Source organism: Dryobates pubescens, chromosome 2 (assembly GCF_014839835.1).
Source record: "Dryobates pubescens isolate bDryPub1 chromosome 2, bDryPub1.pri, whole genome shotgun sequence".
Lineage (NCBI taxonomy): Eukaryota > Metazoa > Chordata > Aves > Piciformes > Picidae > Dryobates > Dryobates pubescens.
The window spans coordinates 10,548,494-10,560,580 of NC_071613.1; the positions used below are offsets into that span (position 1 = coordinate 10,548,494).

The 12,087-nt window shown below is 36.5% G+C and overlaps 1 protein-coding gene across 1 annotated transcript in view; it reads right to left on the reverse strand.

Annotated features, from left to right (window-relative positions):
- Positions 1-12,087, reverse strand: part of USH2A (usherin) — a 385,837-nt gene that overhangs the window by 195,823 nt on the left and 177,927 nt on the right. The window contains exons 32-33 of the mRNA XM_054170013.1: positions 3,074-3,233; positions 2,415-2,586 (exon numbers count right to left, since the gene is read on the reverse strand). Of these exons, the coding sequence (XP_054025988.1) occupies positions 2,415-2,586; positions 3,074-3,233 (332 nt within the window). The remainder of the gene's footprint in view (positions 1-2,414; positions 2,587-3,073; positions 3,234-12,087) is intronic.

A 12,087-nucleotide genomic window follows, 5' to 3' on the forward strand; every position in this document is an offset into this window, starting at 1 on the left:
CAGATTGGCCTGGCTCACAGCCCTCTGCCTCAGAACACGAACAGAGCAAAAGCAAGTTCCTTTGCTCTACTCTATGAGGATATGACCTTAAAGACTCCTCAGCTGACTTTTGGAAAGAAGCATTAGATTTGCTTATAAAAGCTATTGCACTCATTTACAGATACAATTGCAGCTTCCTAAATGACAGTAATCAATTATGAAAATCGGTAAGAGCATATGAAGATAAACATCATGTTAACTTTATTTCATGTACTTATGTTAACCTGTCACACAAAAGTTAAACCAGCAGTCTGTGAAGAGCTGAAAGGGCCAGCGATGAGGACATCCCGACTTCAGTGTTCAAAGCTGCAATTTTGGGTAACTCAGCTTCCAATTTAACACATAAACCAAAATCAATTTTTGCACAGATATGAAAAAAACAAAACCAAACCCCAAACCCAACCAAGCAAAAAAAAAAAAAAAAAAAAAAATCACTATTGCCTGTGAAACAAGGAAAAGGAAAAAAGTCCTGGAAGATAAAGAAAAAAGAAAGGAAGTATTTAGTTAAGTTTCCAGCATTGCAGTGATTCCATTGCTTGTTTTACTGCAAAATTTTCATTAAAAAATTCAGGTTAAAACGTATGTGAAACACTAAATATCTCCATTTCTTTCCAAGTATGTATTTGTTTGGGGGGGTTGGGTGTTTTGGGTTATTTTGCTTGGGTTTTTTGTTTTCTTTTGTCAAGTGTAACGTCTGTCCACATTTAAGCTTCATAAATTGTAGCTTCCTAATATTACATTCTCCTCAAATTAATCTCACAAGTACTAAATAGAATGTATCCAAACATTTTAAGAAGGGTATCGCACCTCAAAAGTGTTAGGCCTTTGATGCAATTTTGGAGTTGCCATTTTCAAGGCTGCAAGGACTTTTAGATTGTCTAACCTATTACAGACCATTGCATTTTATCTGTTTATCTTCACCACCAGAAGAAATTATCTTATCTTACTTTCTGGTTACCACTGATGCAATGCAAATATTATTTAAAAACAAAACAAAAAACCAACAAGCAAAACCAAACCAAAACCCAAAAACACTTTAAAGAAAAAAGCAAACAAAAAATAACCCACAAAAATCCCACACTCCCTCCTCCCCAAAAACCCCAAAGACCCAACCAAACAAAAAAAAAAACAAACCACCAAATATACCAAACCACAACCAACTAAAAAATAAAAATATACAAAGATCAAAAAATTATTCACTAAATTCTCAAAAAACTCTACATGCTGATGAAGTAAAAACAAATTCCACACAACAGTTCTTTGTTTCACCCAAGGAAAATCCACCAAAATGTGCAGTCTAGCTGCTCTCCAGATCCTAACTGTTAATTCCCCCCTGCTCTTTCCTTGTGCCCCCATACACAGGAGCTGGACAGGAGTAGAGAACTGTGGCACAGTGAAGGATAGCACAAATTCTTTTGATAGTCCCATTTGCTTATAAAGGCATAAAATGTTTGATAAAGTACTGCCTTAGATTTGGACACGGTGCTATTTTATATGCTATACAATTTACTATGCTGAAATACCTAGGCACAAATGAATTAATTTCAACATGAATCTAAGCTTTAATTAGACTGAATATCCTTGCTTTTTCAAGTTCAAGTCAGATCCTTATCATTACCTGAAGGTAGTTTATTTTTTTGTGGTATAATATTTAGAACATTCAAGAGCATGCTAAGAAAAAATGAATGCATACCCAGTCTACATAAATGTAAATTTATTCATAATCAAGAGCAGAATATTTTTCTATGGCATTTATCAAAGCAAATATCCTTATATAGGTATTGTTATAAAATGAACAGTGTGGTTAAAACAATGGACAATCCCATACTTTTATGCACGTATTTTCAGGTTTGTTAGTGAGCTGAAGCTGTTCTATTTCATTACAAAATAAAACCAATGATACAGAATTGCAATGAAAGCACCAAGGTCTTTCAAAATGTTTTGAATAAATAAACTGCTTCTTTACACTGAACTCTTTTCCTCTCTGCTATTTCCTTCTCCATACAGATTTTATGAAGAAAGAGCAAATTATCATGGTACAAAAGATGAAATGCTAACATTTTAAAATTCATTCAATGTGTTCTTGTAAGTTGAGGGCAGAAGATATTTTGAAGTCTTTCTTACATTTCCAGCCAGTTCTCTGCTGCTTATCATCCAACTTATCCTTGAACAAAATCTGTATTGAAATTACATACATTTTTTTTTTTTTAGGGCCTGTTTTGAAACAAAACACCTACTGATGTTCAGGATAGCTCTTCCACCTTAGTTTCAAAAACAGGAGGTTAAAGAAAGTGGACACATTAAGTATTTAAGATGTCGAAAATCAGAATAATTTTCACCATTTTAAACCTCTGCTACACATCCTTAAAACTTACAGCCAGTTTTATGAGGTATTCAGTACCCGGGAAAAGCTGCTGAATAGTAAAATCCAGAAAAAGTTCTGTACTGTTATACATTACATTCCACTTGGTGAAATTCTGTTCATTGTTGGCCATATAAATTATATAGCGATCTAGGATTCCATTTACTTCTACTGGTTCTTTCCATCTGCAAATAAAAGCAAAATATGATTAAGACCAGGTAAAGATTTAGACCGTACTACAAAATGTAAGCCTTTGTGTTTTGGTGGCTGCATGGGGTTTATTTTAAGATTTTGAAAACAGTTGTGTTGCCATAAAAATAAATCTAAGGCATACCTCTAATACAGTATTTGTACTCAGTGGATAAATGATTACAGCAACATACAAAGCAGGGGCTACAAAATGGGCACATCACCAGAACATTTCCTGCACTGAAGTTTGCAGAGGCTATGCCCATATGTAGGTTATACTGATTGCGTAAAGACAAAATGGAAATTAAGTTGGCAAGTGATAATCAGAAGGTTCACAGAACCACTAAACTAATCACTTCTATGCATTTAATCATAATAAATTTAATTTTATGTCACAAACCCTTCCCCTGATTGAACTCACTGGAATTCTTGAATAAACTGATGCGCTATTGTGTTGTCAGGAAAGAAGAAATCCTTACTTACTGTACATATATAGTTCTAGAATCCAAAACTGTCAGGATCGGGGCATCTACGTGAGATGGTGGCAGCTGTGCTGTAAACAAGGTGACCTGGGAACTGTTTGTACAGCCAGCAAGCGTGCATGCAGTGAGCAGAAACTGGTGTGGCGTAAAAACTGATAAATCTAGGGCAAAAAAGGAATATGAATTTAGTTTGTATATGAATACTACCTTGTTTTTTTTCTGTAACTTTTAGAGAACAGTGAATTCAGAAAATCAGGAGGAAGAGGAACCTGTATCCCTTAAATGTTTCAGATTTGTCCCAGAGGAGCAAAGAGGTGCTGGCTGCTTAACAGCAAATAACTGCAAATTCTGGCTGCTAAAAAAAGTCTACAGGGCACACTTTGGTTGAGATGGTCCCATGGTACAGCACATTTACACTACAATGTATGCCACCCAGACCACAAAAATATTAGCCTTTTAAGTGCTACATACTATACCAATTTGCTACAGTGGCAGATTAACACCTTTAAGATGATTGAATCAAATTAATGGGAAATAATTGCAGGTTCATTAACACATATTTTTTTAATATATATATATATATATATAAAATGTAAGATATATGAATTTCATGCATCAATACATACAATGATTCACTCTATACAGATTTCACTATAAGCACAAACACAAAGGAAGCTCATTTTTGCTACCACTCATACTGGACTGCTCTCTTTGCTTATTTGTGTTTAGCTGCCTGAACACCAAACATTTGCAAAATGTATTTCAGGAAAGACAACCTGTCTGATGCTATAGAAAAACAACTGTTAAATGTTTATTTATGATGAAGCTATCTTGAGATTCAATTATTGTAGAAAAAGGTGGATAAAAAGTAACATTTTTGCTGAATAAAAATTCCACAAGATCTTTAGCTTCATATATTCTTCCCTATACTAATGAATCAATCTTTGTTAGAAAAAAATATAGTAGGAAATTAATGAAGACATAATTTTCTAATATTTTTCTTTTTTAATTAAAATACAAATCACAAGTTTTAATGAGCAAATCCTTTAAGAAAGAATTTACTGTTGAGATTTTGGCAGCAGTGTAAGGCATACTAGTAAAATGCTCATGTTACAGATACACATTTTTGGTATGCCAGAAAAGCTCTGGGTTTTTGAAAGACATAGCAAATGCTAATGCTTCCAGAGCCAAATAGTATGAAACTATCATTTCGAACAATAATATTTGTGAGCACAAATTCAAAAATTGCAACTGGATGATGGAAACCTCACCAAAGCAGAAATGTCATAGACTCAACTTCTTTCTCATTAGTTTTCCCCTCATATTGTCTCACCAGTCCCTGCTTTAATGGAGTTCCCTCTGGTTTACTCCACTTTGTATGAGGAGAGAATGAAGTCGTGCATTTTTATTGAAAACACAGTATCAGTCAGAGTTATTGTTCTGTGGAGCACACAGCAAAGTGTGAGTTAAAAAAACAAAACAACCAACAACAAATCAGCTGTAACTGGAAAAAAAAAAAAAAAAAAGTCATCAAGTGAATGCCTGTGACATGTTTAATCAACATAATGGGGCTGATTCTACCAGGGTTAAGCAGTGCTTATGTGAGTGAGAGGGGGAAAGCACACTCCAGAGCAGGTGCTCAAGCTGGCTCAGCAAGCAGAGAAAGTAAACTCCCCATACTTCATGGTCTATATTGCCCTCATTATTGTACACCTTCCTGGATCCCTTGTTTCTTGCAGCTACCATCAGAGAAGCCACTAAAAGTATAAATAGAGATTAAAGTCTGTGAGACAAGGATCAGACACTCCATGTTCTGGGTGGGCAAACAAGTGACCAGAAGGATTTTTGTTTTAACAATCCTAAAAGCTGAAAGTAATCAGAGGCATCTATTTAATTCATATCCTTGTAAATAGTGAATACCCATCCTTCTCTCTGAGGTTGAAACTGTACTGTGGGGTTTCACTTAGCAGAGTGAGACAAGGGAAGGGAGAGAGAAAAAGTAGATTTCTCCCTTTCTATTTTTTTTTAATGGTGGATGCTGTTTTCCTTGGGTAGGCATTACAGAGAGGTACTTTTCTCCCCTTTAAAGAAAATTCCTCATCAAGGAAATGCTTTTTTTTTTTGAAGGTAGCTTGTACTGAAACCCTGATTTGTACACAGTGTGGCTGATGAGACTACTTGCATGCATATGTTTCTGGAAATACCTAGTTAGATTTGAAGAGGAATAAACTTTGTCAGGGATGAAGAGAACGGAAGATGGGAAAACAGTTAATTTCTCTCTGAAAAAAATAAAGAAACTATAAGTTACTATGTGTGTCTCAGTGGCTGTAATGGAAGAAGTTTCTCCTATGAGGACAGACTGAAGGAGTTGGGGCTGTTCAGTCTGGAGAAGAGAGGGCTCTGAGGTGACCTAATTGTGGCCTTCCAGTATCTGAAGAGGGCCTACAAGAAGGCTGGGAAGGGACTTCTCAGGATATCAGGTAGTGATAGGACTAGGGGGAATGGAATGAAGCTGGAGGTGGGGAGGTTGAGGCTAGATGTGAGGAGGAAGTTCTTTCCCATGAGAGTGGTGAAGCCCTGGAATAGGTTGTCCAGGGAGGTGGTTGGGGCACTGTCCCTGGAGGTGTTTAAGACCAGGCTGGACGAGGCTCTGGCCAGCCTGGTCTAGTGTGGGGTGTCCCTGCCCATGGCGGGGGGGTTGGAACTAGATGATCCTTTTGGTCTCTTCCAGCCCTGACTGATACTATGATACTAAGAAGCGGAAAAAAACACCAAAAAACCCCACCTAAGATAGGATAACATACAAAGTTTAAAAGAACAGAAATATCAAGGAAGGGAAATACAGGATACATAAGCAGCAAGATAGCAAGATCTTTGAGCATCATCTGTTAAACATGCAGAGAAGAGAGGGAAGGAGAGGAGAGGCTTTTAAAAAACTAAGAGCAGAAAGATAAAATATGGAAAAAAGCAACACGTCACCAGGATGAAAGGAAATCTTTTTTCTTCATCTTGACTTAATAATGCCAGTGTATTTTGACTAACAAATGCTGAATAGAAAGTGTCAGTGGAATTTGAAAGATTTAGGTGGGGTAAAGGGCATAATAAAATAAATTATGTTAATGGCAGCAGGAGAAGAAAACACAGAAATGAGAGATGGGAATGTCACTCAAAGCATGAGGTTTACAACCAAGAAAAATCCCTCCATAGAGTTCATGAAGGTTTAGATGAGCCTGCAAATATAGTGTCAAAAACGTTAGAAACTCACAAACTGAACAATAAAAATCATATTGCATCACAATTGATGCAATTATTTGTCACAAATATGACTTGGCAAATATTTTCCTGTTTAAAGTTCAGAGTATTTCATAATGGATCAATGGATTCAAACAACATGAATCTGAATGAGGAGGAAGGATGTTCTTAAAACTACAAAGCCACTGTTTGTCAAGGTCCTAGCAACAATGCCTTGTTTTCCATTTGCTTGATTGCGTGATTTGCATAAGATCAAATGTAGGCAATTGTGGACATGAAAAACAGATCACTCTCAAATACATTAGAAATGGATCCACAAGCATTATCCAGAAAATGCACCCCAGTGCATGGAAAACTCAGTGATTAATGTCAAACAAACTGTAATTTACAATATAGGCATGAATTATATGTTATTTTACAATTGATTTCATGCTGTTGCAGGAAGAATTTCATTGATCTCAATTTATAAAATGAACCCAATAAGGAAACAATTTTATTTTCATTTTTTTTAAAACTCACAGCAAAAACTGAATTTTATTTTCTTACACATTTGCTTGACCTTGTTGTATTCCTGTGTGTTTCACAATTCTAGTCCCTTGTGTTGCTTTAAAATAATAGCAAATGCTTCTTGTTTCAATTTTCCAATATCTACGCTCTTAAATAACTTATTTCTTACCAAAACAAAGCTAAAGTTAAATACAGTAGATGTTTACTGGAAAAAAAAAATAATAATCAGAATTTGATCTTGCAGCCTTTTCTGGACTCAAAAAGGCAAAGAGCATCAGATTTAAAAACCCCAACCAGCTAAAAAACAGCAAGCAAGTAAACCAAAACCAACCAACCACCAACAGCAAAACCCCCAACCAAACAAAACCAAAACAAAATCAAACAAATAATAATAAAAACCCCACCCACAAGCAAACAAAAAACCACACACAAAAAAACACCAAGCCCCCAACAAACAAACAATCTCAAAATTAAACACACAAACAAAAACCCAAATAAAACAAACAAACCCCACAAACAAACAAAGACTTTCTTATGGGTAATAAAATTCCTTCAAATCATCCTACTAAGGTAGCAGGTAGCCTGAAAATTAATTCTGCATTTTTCATGTCAAAACCAGAATAAAAGATGAAAAATTAAATACACCCCCCCACATCCAATATGTGTTTTAAAACCATTACTTGTTTTCCCCATTTAAAACAGGAAGGGAAGGGAGGGGAAGGATAGGGAGAGAAGGGATCAACCTACATTTTCATCTCTTTGACCTTTTTCATCCTCTTTGAGGCAATACAAACAAACTAAATTATTTTCTAAATCATATGTCAGCAAGACAATTGCTAACTATAGCAGCTATCATTAAAATTGACATTTGCATACCATTACATTTATTATGTATGTGGTATATGTAGAACTTCCCACACTAACCAAGGCAACTATCTTAAATACCATGGCAAACCTAACTGTAGTGGTTGGTATATATCCAGTTTCTAATAACCACCAAAATAAGTCCTGAAAGCACAATCAATGCATGAGACAGAAGGAATAAAGAATGACCCTGTTTGCATGGTCAATAAGAACATTCACTTTGCTTTGATCAAATTTAATGGGTAGTCACTGAAAGATAATATGCAACACTACAGTGCTACTTTTAGCATGGAATTTGAGAGATGTTGCTAAGATAGAGAAGAAAAGCATAGTTAGTAGACTAAAAGAAGAAAGAAAATAAAAACCCAAACCACAACTGCTCTGAAATTAGATTTAAGAACTTGAGAACTTGACTAAAAATGCAAGCTTTACTGTCAAGATGTCAGAGTATATCTGTTCAAAAATAGCACAGTAGTGGTGCCTACAATGTTTTAATTTAGCTGCAACATGCAGCATTCTGTATTTAGATTTAGAGCAAGAGAGTCACATAGCCTTCCTCCCTCCCCTCTTCCACACTATTTCCACTGTCCCTGGTTTCAGGCAGCTATTGTAAGGACCAAAAATGGCAATGTCCTGTCTTAGTGAGCACTCAGTTGAAACGTGACTTGCACAAGGAACCCCATGTAGCTTCTCTCAGGAAAATAATGGAGACAATAGCTATCCCATTGCTATATTCAAAGGAAAATAATACAGCAGCACTGTAGCAAAGGATTGTTAGCAGCACAACAAAGAAAACCTGCTGAGAGAGTATGAAGATGAAAAACTTCCGAAGAATTCCAATCACCACGTTGTTTATGTAGGTAGACTGCATAACTGCAGTCTCATTGCTCATATCCTTATCCTGTTCTCTCATCTTCTTCCTCACAGTTAGTTAAATTAACTCACAGTAACTTAATATTTAATTAGAAGGTAAACTCTATGGGACCATAAATCTGCATCAGCAAATACAACGATGTCATCATCTGATTTTTATGCATTACTGAAAACAAACCAAAACAAAACACCCCCAGAACCCCAAACCAAAACACCTGAAAAAAGCAAATTCATGAAGTGCCAAGATTGTATTATCAGCCTTGCTCCAGCAGACCTCATTAGCAGTTCTTCCCCTTGAACCATTCTGTGAAAGCAAGCAATAACTTATTTACAACTTTTAGTACAGTGCATCCTCTGTTCTGTATTTATAAAGCACCAATCACTTATTTACGTTGACTTTTGAAGAGCCATCCTTTGTGCAGCCTTTTGTGGGAAGGCATTACACAAATGTGGCATCTTTTCCACAGATCTCTCATGAAACTCATGCCACCCTCCCCAGTCCCTGGAAAATATTGCACAAAACCCAAGGCATCAAAAATGACACCACCTGCCTACTTCAGGCAACTCCATCAAACCCAACATAGCAGTGTGCTTATTTATCAAATTGTATAAACTAGCAATAAATGGCCTTTCACATGTGGAACTGGACCATTTATTGAAGAAAACAGCTATTTTCTAAGACAGTAGACAACAGATATTAATTAAGAAGGTTCTAGAGAGAATTACAAGAATTTTGTGGAGCCTCTAAACACAAGGGCAAGAAATAGATGAAAACAAATAAAATCAGAGACAGAAATAATTATTTTCAAGAAGCACCACAAGCTGTTGTTCAGTTCTCTAAACAGAAAGGACTTGGTCACAATGACATATGGATGAAAAAACCTTGCTTCTAGCTGGCCAACAAATGCTGGTGTGTTTTAGAAGTAATTTGCACATCAGTAAATATTGCTGGTTTCTAAATTATTCATAAAGGAGCAAATTCTCAATCAATTCTAGATTTATAAGCCTCAGAAGAGTTGAGGAAAGGTGCAACTTTCAGAACCCCATCTGAGGAATTAAAGAGCATAGCACAAAATCATGCACCAAAAACATGACAGCCATGGGTTGGACTATGTAAAAAAAGTTATATTCAAGAAGAAAAACCTCTTTGGCACAAATGGTAAGCAAAAGGATCTTCAGTAATTTCAATATGCAGTGGTCTCAATTAACAAAGATATTGCATGTCTGTGGCAGAACTGCAGTTCCAGTTTTGGAAAAGTATTAGCTTTTAAGTACTTTAATGATTTTAAATATAATTTTTTTTTAACAGCAAATATTATAAAGCCTGCTTGTTTGCACACTTAGTAACAGTGCCTTCATTATGGTCTTATAACTCCTAACTGCTGCACAGAGAACCTTTCTGACATTTATCATCCCAAATTCCTGTACTTTGAGTACAAATGCATCCCTCAAATGTTATGTTTCACCCTGGTCAATTCACAAAGCCACATTAGCATCCATTTCTGATTATTGTACATTGGTTTTGGAGGGGGGTGGGTAGGTGGTTGTTTTGTTTTGCTTTGGGGTTTTTTTTGTGGGGGGGTATTTTTGGTTACAGTTACAACCTTACTCTAGCAAGCTAAAAATCCTTTTTAATTAAACATGCATATTATTCCTGTCCCATTGCAGAAGTTGAATACAAGCATTACAGTCTTTCATTGTAAAGCCATGTCCCTGACATAGTTACTACGAGTTTGTTTGCAAGGCTGTTCTTGCCCTCCTGTTAAGATAAACTTACTTGAACTCCTTAAAGGTGCTTATCTTAAGAAAACTTGAACCATGTGGAATGCCAATAACAGATCGTTTAGAAAAAGTGCACATGAAACACGAGAGAAGGATATTTAAACTTCTCTTAACACTTTACCACCAATTAATCTACCCAATTCCTTGTGTGACTAAAGACATCTGATGTCACTGACCACAGAAGAATCATGCAACATGCATCAGCCTCCCTGGAATATCTGTTCCCCTAACAACCCTAGAGTGCTCCCCATGCCCATCATCATTTAACACCATCAAAAAAACAGAGAGCTGCTTCAGAAAGTTTGTAAAGGCTTCTCTTGCTGCTGAAACAGCACACAGACAGTCAGTGCAGACATTCAGTATCAAATGAACTTAATGAACTTCCAAATTACGTTTTTCTTTACTAGAATTAGAACCATGCACCGTTTCCCTAGTTTTATTTCAATTTTAACAGCTGGACAAATATGGTGAATTTGAAGGTTAGAGGGGGAGAAAGAAGAAAGTGGACAGAGCACATCAATTTTTACCAGACACAGGTATAAAAGAAATTGTGATCATACCAATATCACTACCTTAGTTCTATTTCTCTTCATCATTTCTTCGCACATCATATGGCATGACATAGTCCTATTTGAAGATTTAATTGAAAATTTCCATTCATGAATGCTTCCAATCCAGTCACTATTGCTATCAGTTTAAATAGAGGGGAGCTGAGAGTACACATCATAAGAATCATAATCTCTCAGTCATGTCGAGTCCAAAAATGTAAAAAAGGGAAATTAAAAAAAAAAAAAAAGTGTTTTGACTATTTTATCTCTGTATTAATTCAGCTTTATGTTCACACCTGGAAAATATATTTGCACTAGGCAACTCCACTGCAAATTTGAATCTCAGATACATGCTGCTATAAAGCTGGAGCTACTCTGGATTAACATTAATATGACCAAGAACCCTTTGGCTCGCTAACAGAAGCACATTCTGTCTTCCCAAGTAATTCCTATTGTGCAACAGTGGGAAATCCAAATTTCAAATCCACCTTACACTGAGTGCTGAGTATTAGGTCAAGAGAATCACAGAATCACCAAGGTTGGAAGAGACCTCAAAGATCATCAAGTCCAACCTGTCACCACAGACCACATGACTAAACCATGGCACCAAGTGCCACATCCAATCCGCTCTTGAGCACCTCCAGGGCTGGTGACTCCACCACCTCCCTGGGCAGCACATTCCAATGGCTAATGACTCTCTCAGTGAAAAACTTTCTCCTCACCTCGAGCCCAAACCTCCCCTGGTGCAGCCTGAGACTGTGTCCTCTTGTTCTGGTGCTGGCCACCTGGGAGAAGAGACCAACCCCCTCCTGGCTACAACCACCCTTCAGAAGAGAAGTGCCTTTCAGAAGAGAAGTGCCTACCACTTTTACAACCCAAAGAAGAACATATGTGAATGTGCAGTTATAGGAAGAAAAGCCTGTAAGACATTAAGTTATGTAAGAATGTATGGCAAGTAATACAACAAAAACTATTATCCATTTTATATAAATCAATAGTGCACTCTCATCTGGAATAGCATGTATTACAGAGTGCAGAAATAAAGTCTAGCTGGAAAACAGCAGTGAGCACAGGCTGACAAACAAATGGCCTGGGAACAGGCTTACAATCTCTTAGGAAGAGAGGTAGAAAAAAGCAACCTGAGAAAAGGAAACAAAGAAGATGTCACACCGTACAGGTATATAAGATA